Source organism: Podarcis bocagei (assembly GCF_964188305.1).
Source record: "Podarcis bocagei genome assembly, chromosome: 9".
In the NCBI taxonomy this organism is placed as follows: Eukaryota; Metazoa; Chordata; class Lepidosauria; order Squamata; family Lacertidae; genus Podarcis; species Podarcis bocagei.
Genome location: NC_138134.1, coordinates 20940587 through 20961195, shown reverse-complemented (window position 1 = coordinate 20961195; position 20609 = coordinate 20940587). Strand labels below are relative to the sequence as shown.

The 20609-nt window shown below is 43.3% G+C and overlaps 1 protein-coding gene across 3 annotated transcripts in view; it reads right to left on the bottom strand.

The window, feature by feature from the left end:
* ATP8A1 (ATPase phospholipid transporting 8A1) overlaps positions 1 to 6407 on the bottom strand; it is an 84561-nt gene extending 78154 nt beyond the window's left edge. For 2 of the 3 annotated variants that reach the window (XM_081208730.1, XM_081208732.1), the window contains exon 1: positions 6061 to 6406. In XM_081208730.1, coding sequence (XP_081064856.1) covers positions 6061 to 6109 — 49 coding nt within the window. In that variant the 5' untranslated portion in view covers positions 6110 to 6406. Of the gene's footprint in view, positions 1 to 6060 lie in introns of all 3 variants that reach the window. The other variant, XM_081208731.1, reaches the window with a different exon arrangement.
* Positions 6408 to 20609: the final 14202 nt, after the last annotated feature.

The window sequence follows — 20609 nt, the reverse complement described above, 5'->3', positions numbered from 1 at the left end:
TTAACACGAGGAAGTGGTGAGAGCGTTCATAGCTCTATCGTTAGGGAAACAGTTAAGTTTTAGGAACCAGTTCAATTTCTATCCCAAATATATATAAGCTTTTTGTTTTCACCAATTACTGAATGGAAAAGGGTATGAGGCTGATATCAGGTAGCTATGTTATTTGCTTCATTGCTTCGTTTGAAAAACTCAAAAGAACATATAAGGTGGTTTCATAGTTTTGTCATTCATGCACTGACAAGGTCCAATCTTTCTTAGTTTTATCACTGTAACAGGATTAGGAATTCCAAGGCCAATCATTAGCCCTGCAGGGAACACAAAGCTGTGCAAAATACTGAAACTGAACCATCTGAATATTAGACTCCTGATTACTCTTCCTATAGATTCTGAGATTTTACCAGACATACTCTATGTTTTAAGTCAAAGTTTATTTCCATAGTTATAAGAATAAAACCCTTTTGTTTTTTAAAGTGGTTTTTTAAATATCTCTGAGTATAAAGAACATAAAAACCAATAGTCAAAATAAAAAAATTACTTCCAGTAGCACCTTAAAGACCAACTGTTAGTTCTTGGTATGAGCTTTCGTGTGCATGCGCACTTCTTCAGATACACACATGCACACGAAAGCTCATACCAAGAACTAACTTAGTTGGTCTTTAAGGTGCTACTGGAAGGAATTTTTTTATTTTGACTATGGCAGACCAACACGGCTACCTATCTGTAAATAAAAACCAATAGAGATGTTATATAACGTTGTCTGCCCGCCCTTACTTTTCAACATTTACATTAATAATGTAGTCAAATAATTCTGCAATCCTGATTTCACACATACACTCCCCAAATCAGATTTATAAAGTACTGATTGTTCTATATGTTGATAATATGGCAGTATTCTGTTACTTTTGTTAGAAAAAAGAATATTGAAAAGGTTTTAGGAGTACTGTTTACAACTGACATATTATAAATTATTGCAAAACTAAAGTTCTGTGTTTTGGCAGGCACTCAAAAACAACATTTGAAAAAAGCAAATTTAACCCACCCTTTACTGTTAATATATTGATATTTGTTTTAGCCAATCCATCTTACTAAAAATAGATTTTGTTTCCTCAAAACTGTTTGATGCAGGGTTCTTAGGCCATAATATAAAGACAGAAGAGTCTGGTTGGTTTGAATATTTTTGGAAGAACACTTCTGACTATATGCAACAGAGGTTTGTGGCTTGGGAGGCAATAAAATTTTGGAAATGTTACAAAATCATTTCCCAATAGCCTTATTAGCCCTGTCTCCAATGACTCCAAAGCACACCCACACCCACACCCACCCACACCCCACAAACCTTACTGGCTTGAATTTTGTTTTAGAAACAGTTTTACTGTAACAAACAAGGAAGTTAGCTTTCAGAACAACAGCAGAAAGTTCTAGCATCTCATGGCTCACTCACATAGCACCTTGTTTTTACCAGGGGTTAGCTGCATAACTGATATCTGTGAAAATTCAAAGACTAGGGACAAGATATACCATTTATGGAAAGAAACACTTTCAGATTATTTCTTGTCCCACCCTAAACTTCTACTATAGGAATTATGCTCAATCATGCTCTCTTGGCTGAAAACAATCTGCCTGAGTAACTTCTGTGATCCTCCTTTGATGTGGATGGCAGAAAATTATTCTATTCCATTTGAGAGCACACTTTTATTTCCCATTCCTTCCAATGAGCATGACTAATTCAAGTGATTGATAAGTTCAGGAGAAAGCAGACTTTGTGGGCCTCATTGCTGGAGAGTGAAATAATTACAAGGAAAGAAATAGGATCCTTGGGGAGGAAGGACAGGATATAAATATACATAATAAATACCTAATTTTTTTTTTTGCTTCCAAAATAGAATTCTTAAAACTGAGAAATTAAAATTGTTGTTGTTTAATTGGGACCTTAGCTTCCTTTCACTGCTGAATGGCCAAGTCAAGGCAATATATTATTTGTGAATACGGTTTCTAAATATGTCATCCAATCATGCTTGCAAAAATGAAAGGGAAAGCTGGCAGTCATTCATTCAAATTTATATCTTCCAGTGTTATTATTACAGTCATACCTCGGGTTGAAGTAGCTTTGGGTTGAGCGTTTTTGGGTTGCGCTCCGTGGTGACCCGGAAGTAACGGAACACATAACTTCCGGATTTTGCCGCTTGCGCATGCATTCAAAATGATGTCACACGCATGCGTGGAAGCTGCAAATCGCGACCCGCACGGGTTGCGTTCACTTCAAGATGCGAACAGAGCTCTGGAACGGATCCTGTTCGCATCCAGAGGTACCACTGTATTTCAAAAAAATTATACACTGCTTGATTGTAAAAAAAAAAAAAAAATCAAAGGGGTTAACAAAAAGATAAAACTATAACATCAGGAGAAATTTACAGTACATTAAAACATACATATTAAAATTCACATCAGCTTTTCTAAAATAGCTCCCACTGGCATTATTATTATTATTATTTCTTCTATATCTTACCCTTTATCTGTTAAGTCCATATAAACTAACATGGGGATACTAACTACATTTAGTAATATAAAGCAATTATTATAGCTACTGCGGAAATTGTTTTGATATTCATATAACTGCCAAATAATGTGTTAGTTTTTACATTAAGTCCAGTAAACCAATGCTCCTCTATTGTCCCAATTGTACTCCAATACACTGGTTCATTATTCATCTTATCAAGTGGCTCATGAATCCCAACAGATCTTCAAATATTAATGTCCAAAATTTTCAGCCAAGTTTCTTACTTCATATTTCCCCATCCATTTTATAAACTGATTCACATCGTTCCCAATATGAAAAGTTAAGCAATACTGCTTGTGCCTGCTTTTATCTGATTAGTGCTAACAAGTATACAATTCTTCTATGCAAAAATGTGAGACAACTTGTACTGAAACAGAGCATGACATAAGCCTTCATGCCAATATTGTGTAAGCATTCAAGATATGGAAATACGATACAAAAGTTGTGGAGCTATGAGTAATGCTATACTAAAGATGTAAACACATTATTGAATGAATGACTGCCAGGGCTCCCTTTTATTTTTGCGTCTGTAACTGCATGTAAGAGTACAAACAAAGCAAAAATCCAAGCAAACAAAAAATTTACTTTCATTTACAGGTATCAGTTTATTATTTTTATTACCAAACACTGAGACTTAATGTGTGAAGTTTTGTCTCTCTTGCTACATATTAGATAAATAAAAATAAATAAGCAAATGAATGAAACCTTAAAATCATCTTCAAAAATTACAAAAAGTAGACTAGATTGCATGCTAAATTAGAGAGGAGACATGATTTGAACATTCTGAAATAACTTTAGTTGCTATTATTATGGAACTTATGGGTAAAATGCGAATTTAAATCCTATAAAGTAGGATGTCCAATTTATGGGCCAATGAGGAACTATAGGATAGGTTAAATTATTGAGAAATCATCCCCATAGTGCAATGGTATGAGACTTCTGAGCTTCAGGGCAAGATGAGTAGCTTCCTTTGCATCTAGCTCTGAGCTTCAGCAGTTTGGTGCTGTAATGCAACTGCCCTATAGTACTGACTGAGGTTTAGGAATAGATGAGCAGAAAGCTCCACATCTACCCCAAAGCTAACTGAACGGAAGCAGGTGTTTTTCCTCCCCACCTTCCTTTGCTGTACTAAAGAGCTGGTGAAGGAGAGTTGGGGTTGAGAGGTGTAACCTCAGTGCACACATCCCTATTTTTACAAGACACTTTAAACGGTTAGGAGTTCTGCCTCCAAGTCTATAAAATCGGCCTCCTTGTACTCTATTAACTTCAAACGGATCAGTGTCTTTAAAAACTCATACTGGAAAGGAGAGGGAATCATGGCTGAGTGATGCTCTTTGTGAGATATACATTCCAAAATTCACCCTGCTTCAGGATATTACAGGAAACTATTAAGGGTTTGAGCAGGCCAACCCCCCCCCCCCCGCTCCGTTGCTCAACTGCCACCAACATTTTGCAACCCCTGAAGGGCAATGAGCACACTCAGTTCTCTTAGGATTTTTTTTTCTTTTAAAAAACAAACAAACAAACACTAATGCATTTCCCCTTGCATTGCTTGGAAATCCTGGAATATGTAGAAATGTCATCTTTGTCTGTGGATTTCATGGACCATGTATAAGACCATCAACAGTTGACTGTAAGGTTGTGTAATGACAGGGGTGCCAACTTGAATACAATACTGGAGGGGCAGGTAAGTCCCACCCCACATAATCAATCGCATGACACAGCACACACACATCATTTGAATGGCAATGCCCATTAATTTGGGGGTGAGTGGGCTGGCCCCCTAAAACACTGATTGGGGGAGGGGGCAAAGGGACCTCAGTCCTAGAGTTGGCTCCTAAGCGCACTGACGAGAATGATTTTATTATTTCTATCCCTGCCACAGTAGGAACATGAAATAGCAATTCTCTCCTCCCTCAGCCTGATGATCACAAAACATACAGCAAACGACAAAAGCTGTGGAATATCCACTGTCTATGCTTCCATTGTGTCAGGTATGCTGACTATTTTCTGGATTTATTTTTTTTGGGGGGGTGAGGGGAGGACAGTCAAACGACAGTCAGATGAACGGAAGCGAGATGCAGAGGAACAGACTCGGAGATGGGGAGGATGGTCCAGACTGTATACCTCGAACAAAGGAGAGTGCATGCTGCTAGCACAGTTGGAAACGGGGCAGCATCTCAGCTGGTAGAGTACAAGACTCTTAATCTCAGGGTCGTGGGTTCAAAACCCCCCCAATTGCAGGAGGTTGGACTAGATGACCTTCAGGGCTCCCTTCCAACTCTACAATACTGTGATGCTATGATTCTATGCGGAGTGGCTGTGTTGTTGTTGTTGTTTAGTCGTTTAGTCGTGTCCGACTCTTCGTGACCCCCTGGACCAGAGCACGCCAGGCACTACTGTCTTCCACTGCCTCCTGCAGTTTGGTCAAACTCATGCTGGTAGCTTTGAGAACACTGTCCAACCATCTTGTCCTCTGTCATCCCCTTCTCCTTGTGCCTTCCATCTTTCCCAACATCAGGGTCTTTTCCAGGGAGTCTTCTCTTTTCATGAGGTGGCCAAAGTATTGGAGCCTCAGCTTCAGGATCTGTCCTTCCAGTGAGCACTCAGGGCTGATTTCCTTCAGAATGGATCGGTTTGATCTTCTTGCAGTCCATGGGACTCTCAAAAGAGTCTCCTCCAGCACCATAATTCAAAAGCATCGATTCTTCGGCAATCAGCCTTCTTTATGGTCCAGCTCTCACTTCCATACATCACTACTGGGAAAACCATAGCTTTAACTATACGGACCTTTGTTGGCAAGGCGATGTGGCTGTAGTTCTAGAATTAAACTGGTTTGTGTGGGTGTGGGTTGGGGTGCTAGATAAAAAAGGCTCTTCTCTTTCCCTCTCATAGGAGCCAACTCCTAGGGGCCGGGGTCCCTTCAGCCCTTCCCCCAATAAAACATTTGAAGGGGGGTTGGGCCCCCTCAAAGTTGGTGGACACTGACTGTCATTCAAATGGTGTGTGAGTGAGATTGATTATGTGGGGCGGAGCTTACCTTTGCCCCCACCCCCTATATTTTATTCAAGTTGGCACCCCTTGCTCCCTTTCTATAATATTTCTTCTACTGACAGGAATGGGGTGAAATATATGTGGGTAAAACCAGAAAGGAGCAGGTGAGGCAGTGTTGGGGGGGGGGGGTTACGTCTTTTGCTACCTGCTTGCTCGCCCAGGCGTCACCGTGAGGGGCGCTTCTGGGGAAGGCGGGGAAACACAGAGAGCGCCTTCCTCCGAAAACGGAAGAAAAGAGCAGCAAAAAGGGGGGCGTGGGACGAGGGGCTGCCTAGGAATCCCTTCCCCATGAGCACGAAATGCTCCCTTATTGAATGTACTCGGGATGTTTGGGTCTGTAAAATGACAAGGTAGCAGCCAAGGGTCGGGGGGGCCACGAGGACTCCCTCCCTCCCGCTTCCCTTCCCTCTTCACACGCAGAAAAAAGCCGCCGGAGCAGCCCCACTCACCCTCCGCCCTGAACCGCAGCTCGGACACGGTTTTCTGCACGACGGGCATCGCGCCTCAGCCGTCCTCTCAGGGTGAGCCGACAACCCTGCCCGCCTGCCTGCCTCCGACTCGGGTCTTCCTCCTTCTTCTCCCTCACAAAAGCTCCCTCACGGTTCCCTCCTTTCGCCTTGCTCGAAAAAAGAAGAAGCGAGAGGGGGAAAAACAAAGCAAAACACCACCGTTTTGGGGGAATTAAAAAACGGGAGATATTGGGGGTAGGGGGGAGGAGATCTCTTGTGACACCAGAGCGACGCCTGCAGTCGCGAGAGCTCCGCTAACATGCGCGACGACACCCCTCTCGCGCCCGCCGCTCGGGCCAACTGACAGCGGGCGCGCGACGCTCACTCTCTCGCTGCTGCTCCTCCCCCCCCCAGTCGCCCTGGAACGTACCAACTGGCGTTCCGCGGGGGGTGGCTCTTGTTCATCCCCCCCCCCTCCTGACAACACCAGGCCCGCGTCAGGCGCCGCTTCATCCACGGATGAAGGCCTGCCTTTATTCCCGGCAGATCGAAACGGGATGGGGGGCGGCTTGCCTCGTTCGCGCCTTTCGTGCCAGCCTCTCTCTGATCGACCCCCAAAAAACTGGGTAAGAATGGAACGAGCCGCGACTTGGGGCGGACCTCTTCGCTTGACAATAGGAGGAGGAGGAGAAGAAAGGGGGTGGTTGTGGATTTCAGTGCAGGAAGCATCTGCCCAACTTAGGATTCGAACCCACGACCCTGAGATTTAAGCGTCTCGTGCTCTGCCGACTGAGCACAGGTCCTGTCCACTTTTGAGACCATAACCATCTGTCATGGGTTTAGGCGGGGGCGGGGGCGGGGCGGGCAGCTAGAAATCGTAGAAGGTTATTTGACCTATGTTAAATTTTTAAATCCGCATTAAAGCAATACTGTGCCTATGTCAGGGGAGAAAATAAAATATTGCAGGCAGTAAAGCCATCTCTGTGTGCCTCTCGTCAGTTTTAAGACAGAGTGAGAGATGAAGCAGACTTTTAAATGAGGCTGTATTGGGTGCTATTTTGGTAAGCTGAAACGTAAAAACACACAATGGCTGTTGTCCTTTCTATGCAAATATAGAAACCAGTCATAGGCCAGGAGTGTCCTCCACCTTTAGGAGAAACACCCAGGTTTCTTTGGAGATTGACAAAATGAAAACAGAGAAACCAAGTAGCTCTTGTGGCAACACAGACAAGAGATTACATTTAGGTGGAGTGCTTGGTAGAAATGTCAATATAAACCACACTGGGTAGGTTTACTTAGCAGTTTTATGGAATGTTCCATTAAAGTCTGATCTTCAGGTGATACAAGATAGTCTTCCTTCAGATCAGGATTCTGAAGTTGAATGCCTAAAATCAACACTTTCCAAATCACACGAAAAGGAAAAACAGCTGTGTTGGCCCATGAGAGAAATTCAGCAAGCAAACAAACAAAACGTTAGGACCATACCTTTCTTTGGTCAGCCAAGCTGTGGAAAAACTGCAAGCTTTTGAGTTCTTCAGAACTCTTAATCATGGGCAAACAATGCAAAAAAAGCAAGGTAGGGGAAGAGATCACTCACAAACGTACACATGCACACAACTAGTGGTGAACATGGGAACTCAAAAGCTTGTACTCAGACCACAGTAACATAGCTGCTACTGAAAATAATTTCTGTGTAGCTGGTACTTCACATAGCTTCAGCAATAGTTGATTTACTTCACATGTTACCAGAGCTTTTCCCCCCCCTAGAAAAAGAGGTAAGTTGTTGAGCTTTGTTTAGGGGGAGCAACCAGCCATAGCTGTTGAGTTTTGCTTTTTTTGGGCAAGGACTTCTCTTCTTTGCCATGCTGCCTGCCTCCAACACGCAGCCCCAAATGGCACCTCAGCACTTCAGAGGGGCAGGAACACACAAAAAAGGTGCTGGAACCCAGTTCCAATGAGTTCTGGCTGAAAAAAAGCCCTGCATGTTACTTTGGCATGGTTATGTATGTGGAAACATGCCTTGAAGGGCATTGAGGTAAAGAGTCAGATGCATGCAACTAGATCCTTGTTTGAGAGTTGCCACCATCATTTGCTTAAAGTGATATTTGAGGTTCTTCCTTAGACAGACAGAACATCTGAAGAATTTCAGAAGCAAAAGACTTTCTATACTGTTGAATTTTTTTTCATTCTTTCCTGTTTCTCTCCGCCCCTCCCCGACTGTATTATTTAAAAGCACCTTATGGTGAACTTACCCTATTTTGTTCAATCAATCAATCCTTTATTAGACATAGCGAACCACACATTATAAAACAAACACCATATAAAGATTGTGGAAAATACGAATTTGGCATAACAATTTGCATAAATAATACAGTATAACACTACCACACCACCGACCAATCAAGAACCACTAAATCTCTCTATAACGGCCCAGTCTTTCCACATGGACAGCACTCAAAAATTTAGCCACTATTAAAGTAATTTGATCATTCCTGTCCGAGAGCAGGTCCTGAACCGTTGGCGGCATAGAACTGAGCCTGTTAAGTTGTAAGGCCTCTAACAATTGTCTTCTGGCATAAATGCCAAAATCACAAGAAAAGAAAATATGCTCCAACATATCAGGTTCCTGCCTACCACATTTGCAGAGACGCTCTGCTTCTGGGAGAGCTAAATATCTTTCTATTAACCCTATTTTGTTGTTTCTGTTCGTTTTTCCTCTAGGACACATCACAACCAACCTTAAACCCCTAATTCAAATGTCTGCTCTCTGAAATTGGTCCTGTATGCAGGTGCGCAACTGTAATAGCGCCTCTAACTTCTGCCCATGGAGCCTGTTCAGAAGGAAAGCATCAAAAGCTGCTGGTAAAGGAAAATTAGTGGGGTTGCACACCCCTTGTTCTCCTTCCAACACAGCTACTCAACCAAAGTGACCAAAACCACATCTGCAGCCAAATTGAAATGGGTCTGGATAACCAGCTTAATCTAAGCATGCCTGAAGCTAAATGGCTGTCACCTCTTATTACATTAGCCAACTATTTTGAACACTTATGATTGGTAGCTTCGTATGCTACTCCGTTGAGTCCTCTGCATCTATTTGGTTCAGCACTTGCAGTTGGAACTAGTCTAGGGTAATTATTTATAGTTACCATACGGTATAATTGAGCAGATGCTGAATCACAGGCTCTTCTCAGAGAAACTATGTTTGTGTTATGTTCTGAAATTGGGTTGAATAAGCTTACACTAATCTTTGTGGTTTGACTAAGCTTGTGGTTGAGTTAACTACCATATTTTTTGCACCATAACACTCACTTTTTTCCTCCTAGAAAGTAAGGGAAAATGTCTGTGCGTGTTATGGAGGAAATGCCTACGGGTGGCATGCCTACGGATTTTCCTCCTCTAAAAACTACGTGCGTGTTAAGGTCGGGTGCGTGTTATAGAACGAAAAATACGGTAATTTACCCACTACTTATCCCGCCTCTTATAAATGCATAAATCTGTAGTGATGGATCAAGTTTGTTTAACAAAGTTTGTAAGTTGAGGGGGGGGGCAATGGGTGCTTATATATAAATACAGTGGTACCTTGGGTTAAGAACTTAATTCGTTCTGGAGGTCCGTTCTTAACCTGAAACTGTTCTTAAGCTGAAGCACCACTTCAGCTAATGGGGCCTCCTGCTGCCGCTGCACAATTTCTGTTCTAATCCTGAAGCAAAGTTCTTCACCCGAGGTACTATTTCTGGGTTAGCGGAGTCTGTAACCTGAAGCGTATGTAACCTGAAGCATCTCTAACCCGAGGTACCACTGTACTTTATTGATCTTCTACACATTGCTGATTGGACCACTGACATCTGTTTTCTAGTAGCTGCATACAACACCTGAGTTTGTTTTTAATATTTGTTTTAAAAACTTATTTGGTCAATTATCCCCTCTCCCTCAACAATTAACTGTATTTCTTGCCATGTATCATTCATGGAACTTACCGTATTTTTCGCTCTATAACACGCACCTGACCATAACACGCACGTAGTTTTTAGAGGAGGAAAACAAGAAAAAAATATTCTAAACAAAACAGTGGATGTATGATTTTTGTGGTTCATGCTGTGGCCACAGACATGTGATCTGACGGTGAGTTTGGGGTAGCCCAATGCAAAAATCCTGAGGATCCATGTGGGTCCATGCTTTGTAACCACGTTTTTGCCCCATTGCGGCCCCATGAAACAGTGGGTGCGTGTGTGTTTTTTGTGCAGGCTGTAGCCATGGACATGCTATGTGATCTGATGGTGAATTTGGGGTGACCCAGTGCAAAAATCCTGAGGATCCATGTGGATCCGTGCTTTGTAACCACGTTTTAAGTGGGGAGGGAAGGGAAAGCACTCAAGGGACAAGGAGCACACGTGGGGGGGTGTGGAGAAGGGTGCTGCTAATAATGCAGGAGAGGCTCCTCTCCGGCTTTGCTCCTTTAGAACAAGCAGGCTCTGCATCTCTCCCTCCTCCCCAGCAAGGAAACCACGATAGTAACCACTCTGAGACAAATCAAGAAAAAGTGCGACCAACACTCTCCCCCAACAAGCACAGTGAGGTCAACACACACACACACAGAGAGAGAGAGAACTGGCCCTAAAGTTGCAGGGCGCTGGAAGTCGCAGGGGCGCTGGGGGAGTGAATGGGAAGCAAGAGAAGGAGAACGATCCCTCACACACACACACAGACACACAGTGTCTCAATTCTAAAGTCGCAGGGGCGCGAATGGGAAGCAAGAGAAGGAGAACGATCCCTCACACACACACAGACACACAGTGTCTCAATTCTAAAGTTGCAGGGGCGCTGGGGGAGTGAATGGGAAGCAAGAGAAGGAGAACGATCCCTCACACACACACAGACACACAGAGTGTCAATTCTAAAGTCGCAGGGGCGCTGGGGGAGTGAATGGGAAGCAAGAGAAGGAGAACGATCCCTCAAACACAGAGAGACACACAGAGTGTCAATTCTAAAGTCGCAGGGGCGCTGGGGGAGTGAATGGGAAGCAAGAGAAGGAGAACGATCCCTCACACATACAGAGACACACAGAGTGTCAATTCTAAAGTCGCAGGGGCGCTGGGGGAGTGAATGGGAAGCAAGAGAAGGAGAACGATCCCTCACACACACAGAGACACACAGAGTGTCAATTCTAAAGTCGCAGGGGCGCTGGGAGAGTGAATGGAAAGCAAGAGGAAAAGGAGCCCTCACACACAGAGAGACACACAGTGTGGATTCTAAAGTCGCAGGAAGAGTGAATGGGAAGCAAATCACACACAGAGAGACACACAGAGTGTGGATTCTAACGTCGGGAGAGTGAAGGGGAAGCAAGAGGAGAAGCAGCCCTCACGCACACACAGACACACAGAGTGTCAATTCTAACGTCGCAGGGGCGCAGGGAGAGTGAAGGGGAAGCAGGAGGAGGAGAACGATAGCTCAAGCACACACACACACACACACACACACAGCCCCTACAGTGCCTAATCCAAAATCGGACAGCAAAAAACTGCAGGCAGGGACAGAGAGCACGGGGTTGTTTTAAAGCAGCCAACTCCCGCTCTGCTTCTCTCCCTCCTTCCCGGCTCCGCTAGCTGACAGGAGCCGCTTACACCCGCTTTGCTGTTTCAAAGCGAGCCACGGACTGCTCACGACTGCAGCAGATTCCCCCGCCATCTGTAGGCATTCGCTCCATAACACGCACAGACATTTCCCCTTACTTTCTAGGAGGAAAAATCTGCGTGTTATGGAGCGAAATTTACGGTAATGGGCAGCATTCAACTGAGTTTTACTCAGAATAGACCCATTGGATGATATTCATCCGAGTTTTACTCAGAGTAAACCTATTGAAATGGGTTCAGAAACCTCCAACAAAACAAATGAGCAAAATTTAAATTACTTTTATGACCATTTTTAAGTCAACCTGGTTTGCGAGTTGATTCGTAATTTCGATTCTTTAACACAATGTTAAACTGAGTTTCTTAAAAAAAAAGACACAACCATGCCTTCTTTGCCTCAGTCTTCTCCGATAAAGAAAACAATGCCCGACCTGAAGAATTTGGAGCAAATGATTCAGCAAAGGAAACACAGCCCAGAATAACTAAGGAGATAGTACAAGAATACTTGGCTAGTTTAGATGTATTCAAGTCTCCAGGGCCAGATGAACTGCATCCAAGAGTATTAAAAGAACTGGCAGATGTGATCTCAGAACCACTGGCAGTCATCTTTGAGAATTCCTGGAGAACAGGCGAAGTCCCGGCAGACTGGAGGAGGGCAAATGTTGTCCCTATTTTCAAAAAGGGGAAAAGAGAGGACCCAAATAATTACCGCCCAGTCAGTCTGACATCAATACCAGGGAAGATTCTGGAGCAGATCATTAAGCAAACAGTCTGTGAGCACCTAGAAAGGAATGCTGTGATCACCAATAGTCAGCATGGATTTCTGAAAAACAAGTCATGTCAGACTAACCTGATCTCGTTTTTTGACAGAATTACAAGCCTGGTAGATGAAGGGAACTCAGTGGATATAGCCTACCTTGATTTCAGTAAGGCATTTGACAAGGTGCCCCATGATATTCTTGTAAAGAAGCTGGTAAAATGCGGTCTTGACTATGCTACCACTCAGTGGATTTGTAACTGGCTGACTGACCGAACCCAAAGGGTGCTCATCAATGGTTCCTCTTCATCCTGGAGAAGAGTGACTAGTGGGGTGCCACAGGGTTCTGTCTTGGGCCCGGTCTTATTCAACATCTTTATCAACGACTTGGATGATGGACTCAAGGGCATCCTGATCAAATTTGCAGATGACACCAAACTGGGAGGGGTGGCTAACACCCCAGAGGACAGGATCACACTTCAAAACGACCTTGACAGATTAGAAAACTGGGCCAAAACAAACAAGATGAATTTTAACAGGGAGAAATGTAAAGTATTGCACTTGGGCAAAAAAAATGAGAGGCACAAATACAAGATGGGTGACACCTGGCTTGAGAGCAGTACATGTGAAAAGGATCTAGGAGTCTTGGTTGACCACAAACTTGACATGAGCCAACAGTGTGACGCAGCAGCTAAAAAAGCCAATGCAATTCTGGGCTGCATCAATAGGAGTATAGCATCTAGATCAAGGGAAGTAATAGTGCCACTGTATTCTGCTCTGGTCAGACCTCACCTGGAGTACTGTGTCCAGTTCTGGGCACCACAATTCAAGAAGGACACTGACAAACTGGAACGTGTCCAGAAGAGGGCAACCAAAATGGTCAAAGGCCTGGAAACGATGCCTTATGAGGAACGGTTAAGGGAGCTGGGCATGTTTAGCCTGGAGAAGAGGAGGTTAAGGGGTGATATGATAGCCATGTTCAAATATATAAAAGGATGCCACATAGAGGAAGGAGAAAGGTTGTTTTCTGCTGCTCCAGAGAAGCGGACACGGAGTAATGGATCCAAACTACAAGAAAGAAGATTCCACCTAAACATTAGGAAGAACTTCCTGACAGTAAGAGCTGTTCGACAGTGGAATTTGCTGCCAAGGAGTGTGGTGGAGTCTCCTACTTTGGAGGTCTTTAAGCAGAGGCTTGACAACCATATGTCAGGAGTGCTCTGATGGTGTTTCCTGCTTGGCAGGGGGTTGGACTCGATGGCCCTTGTGGTCTCTTCCAACTCTATGATTCTATGATTCTATGATTCATTTAAATCTCCCCCAACACATAGCGTTGACCACTAGTCATTGTGAGAGCTCGGCTAACAGAAGGCTTTTAAACAATTACTCTGAGCATTATGTTTATGGAAATAAGTCTTTCTTCAGCACTTTGTTTCATCCAGACTTTTCAACCACAGAGCTGTTAGATAACATCCAGATTGCCACACATTGACAAATCTACACCAGTGTGAAATCAAGCCCTCTTCCCCTACAAGATAAGAAAAAGAAGGAAGATCAAGCTATAGTTTCCTCCGGGGGAGAAACATCAGCAGCATTTTGCTTTCTGACTTATTTTGACACTAGCTCTGACAATTTGCACAATGGTTAACAGGCAAAGAAAAGCCGATTCACAATGTCAGAGGCGTAAAATAAAACATTTCTAATTTAAGCGTGGAGGGCTCTGGTAGGGTTTTTAAAAGAAATGCCGCTACAGAATTTTCATTCTGCAGGGCTTCTTGATTCTACAGTGTTTGGCGGTTATACCATTAAAACGCAAACGATTGCCTGCCAAACTGAAGTGGAATAAATAAAAACAAATATAACCGCTATTGTTCTGAGAAGGTCATCACACTCAGATGTGCCTTACAAAGGCTAACATTGTGACCTTCACAAATCAAACTTGAATGTCTTGCATTTTCTCTAAATGGAAGGAAATGCTTTTCTTAGCAGAATATGCTAAGCACACCATATGACAAAATCTCAGTGGCAGTACTAGATATGAGAGATATATCTTTGCAAGTTCAGCGGTGAAGGGAAATAGTTATGCAAACTGACGTGGCATTCTGTGCCAGGTGAAAGATTACGCACAGAGACTGGGGTGGTTTTGCATACCTTGGGTTTGTTTCAAAAATAATCCCCAGTTATCACGAAAGGAGAAGTTGTGTGCTACACGATGTGAAATGTAGGTTTGCGGTTTAGAAAGGTAAGTGAATTCCACCCAGGCCTTGCGCCAGACAACCTGCTAGTAGCAGCCTGCTGCCGGAAAATAATAGGTTATTCTCTGCATCATTAGGCTGCAGTATTCTCAGCTCGGCTGTGCTTCTGTGTCTAGCCGCTCCACAGATGTTAGCATTATGTGTGATTATTTGTTACAGTCCCTAGCAGGAAATAGGAAAAAGGTACCTGGGAGGTAAGGAGACTAAATCAATGTGACATATATTTGTTTCTCATGTAAGGGGAGAAGTGGGGCCGGTAACAAAATGTTGCCAAGTATCTTCACCTCCCGGCTGTAATGCTCCTATTTAAGAGTTCCTGCCAGATCGTTCTTAGAGGATGCTATAATCTAGAAGGAACTCAAGCTGGGCATCCCATTTATTCTCTTTGTTTTCTGTTTCCTTTTTTAAAACCAAACAATACTCAGTATTCTGTGGCTCCTGGACACGCTCAAACCTCACGGGGCTGCTGTTGTTTCCCCTACATTATGTATTCTCACATCGTTATTTTTTTATATTTCTGCAAACCATGTTAATCAGCGGCTCCATCTGGACTCCATTTCTGCCGGCGCTCACCCCCGAAGATCACTATGAGAATGAGTGATACTACAGTGGTACCTCGGGTTAAGTACTTAATTTGTTCCGGAGGTCCGTTCTTAACCTGACACTGTACTTAAGCTGAAGCACCACTTTAGCTAATGGGGCCTCCCGCTGCCACCGCACCGCCGGAGCATGATTTCTGTTCTCATCCTGAAGCAAAGTTCTTAGCCCAGGGTACTATTTCTGGGTTAGCGGAGTCTGTAACCTGAAGTGTATGAAACCCGAGGTACCACTGTATATCTGCTGCAGATATTCAAAATTTGGGAAATGTTGACATTCACATGTGAGTCCCAACACTCCCAAATTAATTTTGTGAAAAAGATGTATTTGCCCATTTTTCAGATATATGTGCACATGAATGTTGCATGTAGGTGACTGTCAACATTTACTGGTGTATCTCTTGATAATATTCATCACACATGAATATCAACACTCACTGATCTCCTGGCAACTAGGATGACCGCGATCTATTTATTTATTTATTTACTTCACAAAATTGCAGCTTGCTTGGTTGTCATATCAGTAAAGAAAAGTTAAAAACAACTGTAGTTAAAATATTAAAACAACAATTAAAATCCGCTTAAGATCCATGTCAACCTTCTACATGTCTGGGGAGGCTTGCCTAAACAAAAATGTTTTAGGATATGTTGTAAAGACTTTTTTGATGTCCAAAGTGTGGCTCACCCTTTTAACACCCATGCTTAGCACTCATGTAGTTATATGGTACATTTTATGTTGGTTCAGATTTCTCAAAGAGGTGCAAGCAATTATTGCTTCTTCCTCACTTCTACTTTAATATCCAAGAGAGGCTAATAGATCTCAGCATGATTAAGATCTACAGGTCATACTTTGCTTATTAGAAGGGGGGTGAGGAGAACAATGATTGTAAAATGTTACCTGTCTGATCTGTGGAGGGCAGTGGCGGTGATGGACGTGCTTTGTGACGGGGATCAGACTAAACAGCCTTCTGGTTCAATCTAGTGCTCTGATTCCATCATCCAGAGACTACCTGGTGCATTCTCAGACTGTGTCTCTGAGCAGCAGCTGGGCCACACTCAGAGGAGAGCATTTGTCATGTCTAAATTTAAAACCCTGCCAGTGGCAGCTGTTTAGAGGAACCACTGAACTGGCAAATTTCCCACTTGAGCTAAGGTAAATCCTTTTCCTGCGGATAAGGTGGTTTGAACAATACAATGGTTTATTATTGCTACAAGAATGCAAAGGGTTAATTTGCTCGTATGCGTCATCTAGTAAGCATGTGCTTTTGATCAGCATCTTGGTTTCTTCCAATAATTTAATCAGAGGAATACCATGAATCATGTATATGCCAAAATAAAATTTTATTTCCATGTTTAATGATGGCAAAACAGGAAATCTAATTTGGGGCCATATTGATTTTATAAAAAACGACAACCATGCATTCTAGAGTACCATGAGACCTTGTAATTTGTGTTCATATATATTACATGTTTAAGCATAAACAATTGTATGAAATTCGCATTTAAGCAACTTTCTCTAGTTTGCTTGTTTACACCAGGACCAAAGTCTTCTCTCGATGTAAAAACCGATATATTATGCACATTATGATCTGTTGAAAAATGGGACCTTTGCTTTAATCTGTTGTCATAGTTTCTTGCTTAAGGGGAAGTATGAAGCAGAGATGTCAAACTAATTAAACAGAATAAACTAAATTGATTTCAACCTCAGACTGTTTTTGCAAGTTTATGTGGCTTTTGTGTGCTGCAGTAAGTATGTTATGCCACTTTCTTGGAGATAAGATGAGACCCCCTAGCTTGTGATTAACTGCTTTCTGATGACTCACGTTCAAAGACGGGAGGAATATAAATAAATCAGTGTTATACAAGCCGCTACATCATCCCACCAACTTACTTTCAGAGGTGAAAGAACTGCTGTATCTTCAAAGATAAGTCACGGCCTTTCTGCTTTCCTTTCTGTGACATCTGACAACTCTAATAGATCTAACTGAGTAGATGCATAAGCCTGGTAGGCATCTACAGTAGCCTGGTAAAACAAAACCTAGTATTGTTTGATGGCATGACTGATTAGTAGATGCGTGCTCATCACTGATACACTAACATGTCACTTTCCAGCATTTGATGGTTCTTGCTTTTAAGGAAGAGGGAGAGATATGAACACAATCAGTTTCTCCCATTTGGTGCTCTGACAAAATGGCACATACAAATAGGATGACCACTTTTGGGTAGTGAAAAACCCAGGCTGGATCTAGACACACCAAGGAAGCATTTCAGTTAAACGTGTTGCAAAACTTTGCATGAGAAATCGGGTAAGCGAAAAACAGAACTCCACGGTGCCATCTGGTGTCGCAGTGTTAGAATGCATAATCAACGCACATAAAGCGTTTTTTCTTTGCCAATGTAGCTGAGTCCTCAGTCTTTTATCTATTTAGAAAGGTCATAGGTTCTAGCGTCCCATTCCGTGGTGCTGGAGCATAGGACAAAATGTATACCTGACTCCCTTTCCACTTTACAGTGGTACCTCGGGTTACATACGCTTCAGGTTACATACGCTTCAGGTTACAGACTCCGCTAACCCAGAAATAGTGCTTCAGGTTAAGAACTTTGCTTCAGGATGAGAACAGAAATCGTGCTCCGGCAGTGCAGCAGCAGCAGGAGGCCCCATTAGCTAAAGTGGTGCTTCAGGTTAAGAACAGTTTCAGGTTAAGTACGGACCTCCAGAACGAATTAAGTACTTAACCCGAGGTACCACTGTAGTTCATATATCTGTATCGCAGTGAAAGACACTGTCTGCAATTACTACATTAGCTACATCATCACCTAATGATTTTCAATGATACCTTGCAACAATCAAATGTTTCATAATCAGTTTTGTAGAGTTCTGTTCTCCCTTACTTCATTTACAAAATATCTGCAACTATCTGCAACTGAAAACATGTTCCTTCTAGCATTTCTTTCTTAGGCCTGGTTCATATTGGCCAGTAGCCAGTGCTATTTTTCTTGAAAAAGAGGTGGCTGGGCTCACCACGAACGCCTCTCTTGTTCTCTTATAATGGCAATGGCACCCACCTGAGAGGTGCCAGAACTACATCCTGGTGAGTTCTGGAACATCTGATGTAAGGGTGGGTGCCACTACAACTAATCCAGAATGTGGCAGCTAGACTAGTGACTGGGAGTGGCCGCTGGGACCATATAATACCAGTCCTGAAAGACCTACATTGGCTCCCAGTATGTTTCTGAGCACAGTTCAAAGTGTTGGTGCTGACCTTTAAAGCCCTAAACGGCCTTGGGTCAGTATACCTGAAGGAGCATCTCCACTTCCATTGTTCAGCCTGGACACTGAGGTCCAGCGCCGAGGGCCTTCTGGCGGTTCCCTCACTGCGAGGTTATAGGGAACCAGGCAGAGGGCCTTCTCAGTAGTGGCGCCTCCCCTGTGGAACACCCTCCCACCAGATGTCAAGGAAATAAACAACTACAGTGGTATCTCTGGATGTGAACAGGATCTGTTCCGGAGCCCCGTTCACATCCTGAGCAGAACGCAATGTGCGTCTGTGTGTGTGCTGGTTGCGATTTGCCGATTCTGTGCCTGCGTGTAATGTCATTTTGAGTATGCGTGAGCGGCGAAACCCGGAAGTAACCCATTCCATTACTTCCGGGTCGCCGCGGAACACAACCTGAAAATGCTCAGATTGAAGCATATTTAACCCGAGGTATGACTGTACCTGACCTTTAGAAGATGTCTGAAGACAGTCCTGTTTAGGGAAGCTTTTAATATTTGATGTTTTATCATGTTTTTAATATTCTATTGGGAGGCACCCAGAGTGACTAGGGAAACCCAGCCAGATGGGCGGGGTATAAATAATAATAATAATAATAATAATAATAATAATAATAATAAGAAGAAGAAGAAGAAGAAGAAGAAGAATTACCGAGAAGGCCCTCTGCCTAGTCCAATTCCATCAGTCACAACTGGCTGTAGTGACTGGGAGAGTTGTAGATACCGGATTGGTGAAGACTGGCTTAAACCAACTAGCCATGTCATTGGCTGCAGTTTCTATTCAAGGCTCTAACATAGGAGCCAGCTCCTAGGGGCTGAGGGGGGTCTTTGCCCCCATAAAATATTTGAGGGGGTAGGTCCCCCCCAAAGTTGATTGGCATTGCCATTCAAATGGTGTGTGTGTGTGCCTCATCATCATAGCTGTCAACTTTTCCTTTTTCTTGCAAGGAATTATATTCGGAATAAGGGAATCTCCCTTAAAAAAAGGGAAAAGTTGACAGCTCTGCTCATCATGTGATTGATTATGTGGGGCTGGGCTTACGTAACCCCATCCCCCCATATTTTATTCAAGTTGGCACCCCTGGGCACTAGAGTTTGTCACAAATCTTTTGCAAAAAGCTAAAGAGATAAAATGCATTGTCCTAGTGAACAGAATGCCAGACTCATGGCATCTGCTGCTGCTGCTATTCTTTGAGCAGAAAAGTGACTACGCTCTTTCAGAAGCAATTCGTTGGCTGTTTTCCCTCTGACTTGTTTTCACCCTAGACAGATAGCAGTTCCACCAGTCATGCTTCAGCAGTAATGGATTTCTTCTTTTGGAAAGGGAGAAGACAGAGCCTCTGTGTCTTTGCAAGTAATCTTTGTGTTCTGGAAACATCATGGCTGCTCTTTATTCAGATAATACGGACGCCGCCCAGCGTTAGGCTGATGCCATTTATCAAATCTATCTGCAGAGTCAAGTGTCATTATCCTATATCTACAATGGCGTTGTTTTTGCTTAGGTGACTTTTTGAAAATTGAATTAAATACCTCCTGCAGAGGTCAGCATCATAGCCTCTATTGATCTCTTAGTGTCCTGTCCCCTACACTACCTCAATTAACATGCACTGAGAAATACTATTATATAATACTCCGTTGATACAGCAATGGGTCTTTCCCATTTACATCTCGGTTCTCCCAGTCTTGTCTTTTCTTTCAAGGTCAACATTTCTCAGAAGACATTTTTGTTCTGAGAAAAATTCTGACCCCCCCTTTTTTTCTCTCCTAGAAAAGGAAGGCAACTGCTGAATTTTCTCTGACTATTCTCCACCAATACCCTGGAACAAAATTAGTTCTGTGGCATTGCGGAGGATGTGAATGGTTGCCAGGCTGCCACACAGTAGCTTCTCTGTGGCAACCACAACAAAAAACCTGTGCTATTGTTATTGTTAATGCCAAGCCACACCCTCTTCCCCATGGAGAGATTTGCTGAAGTGGTCCCCCAATTCCTCTGTCCACAAATAGGGTGGAGAATTTCAAGCGGCCATTGTCACAAAGCTC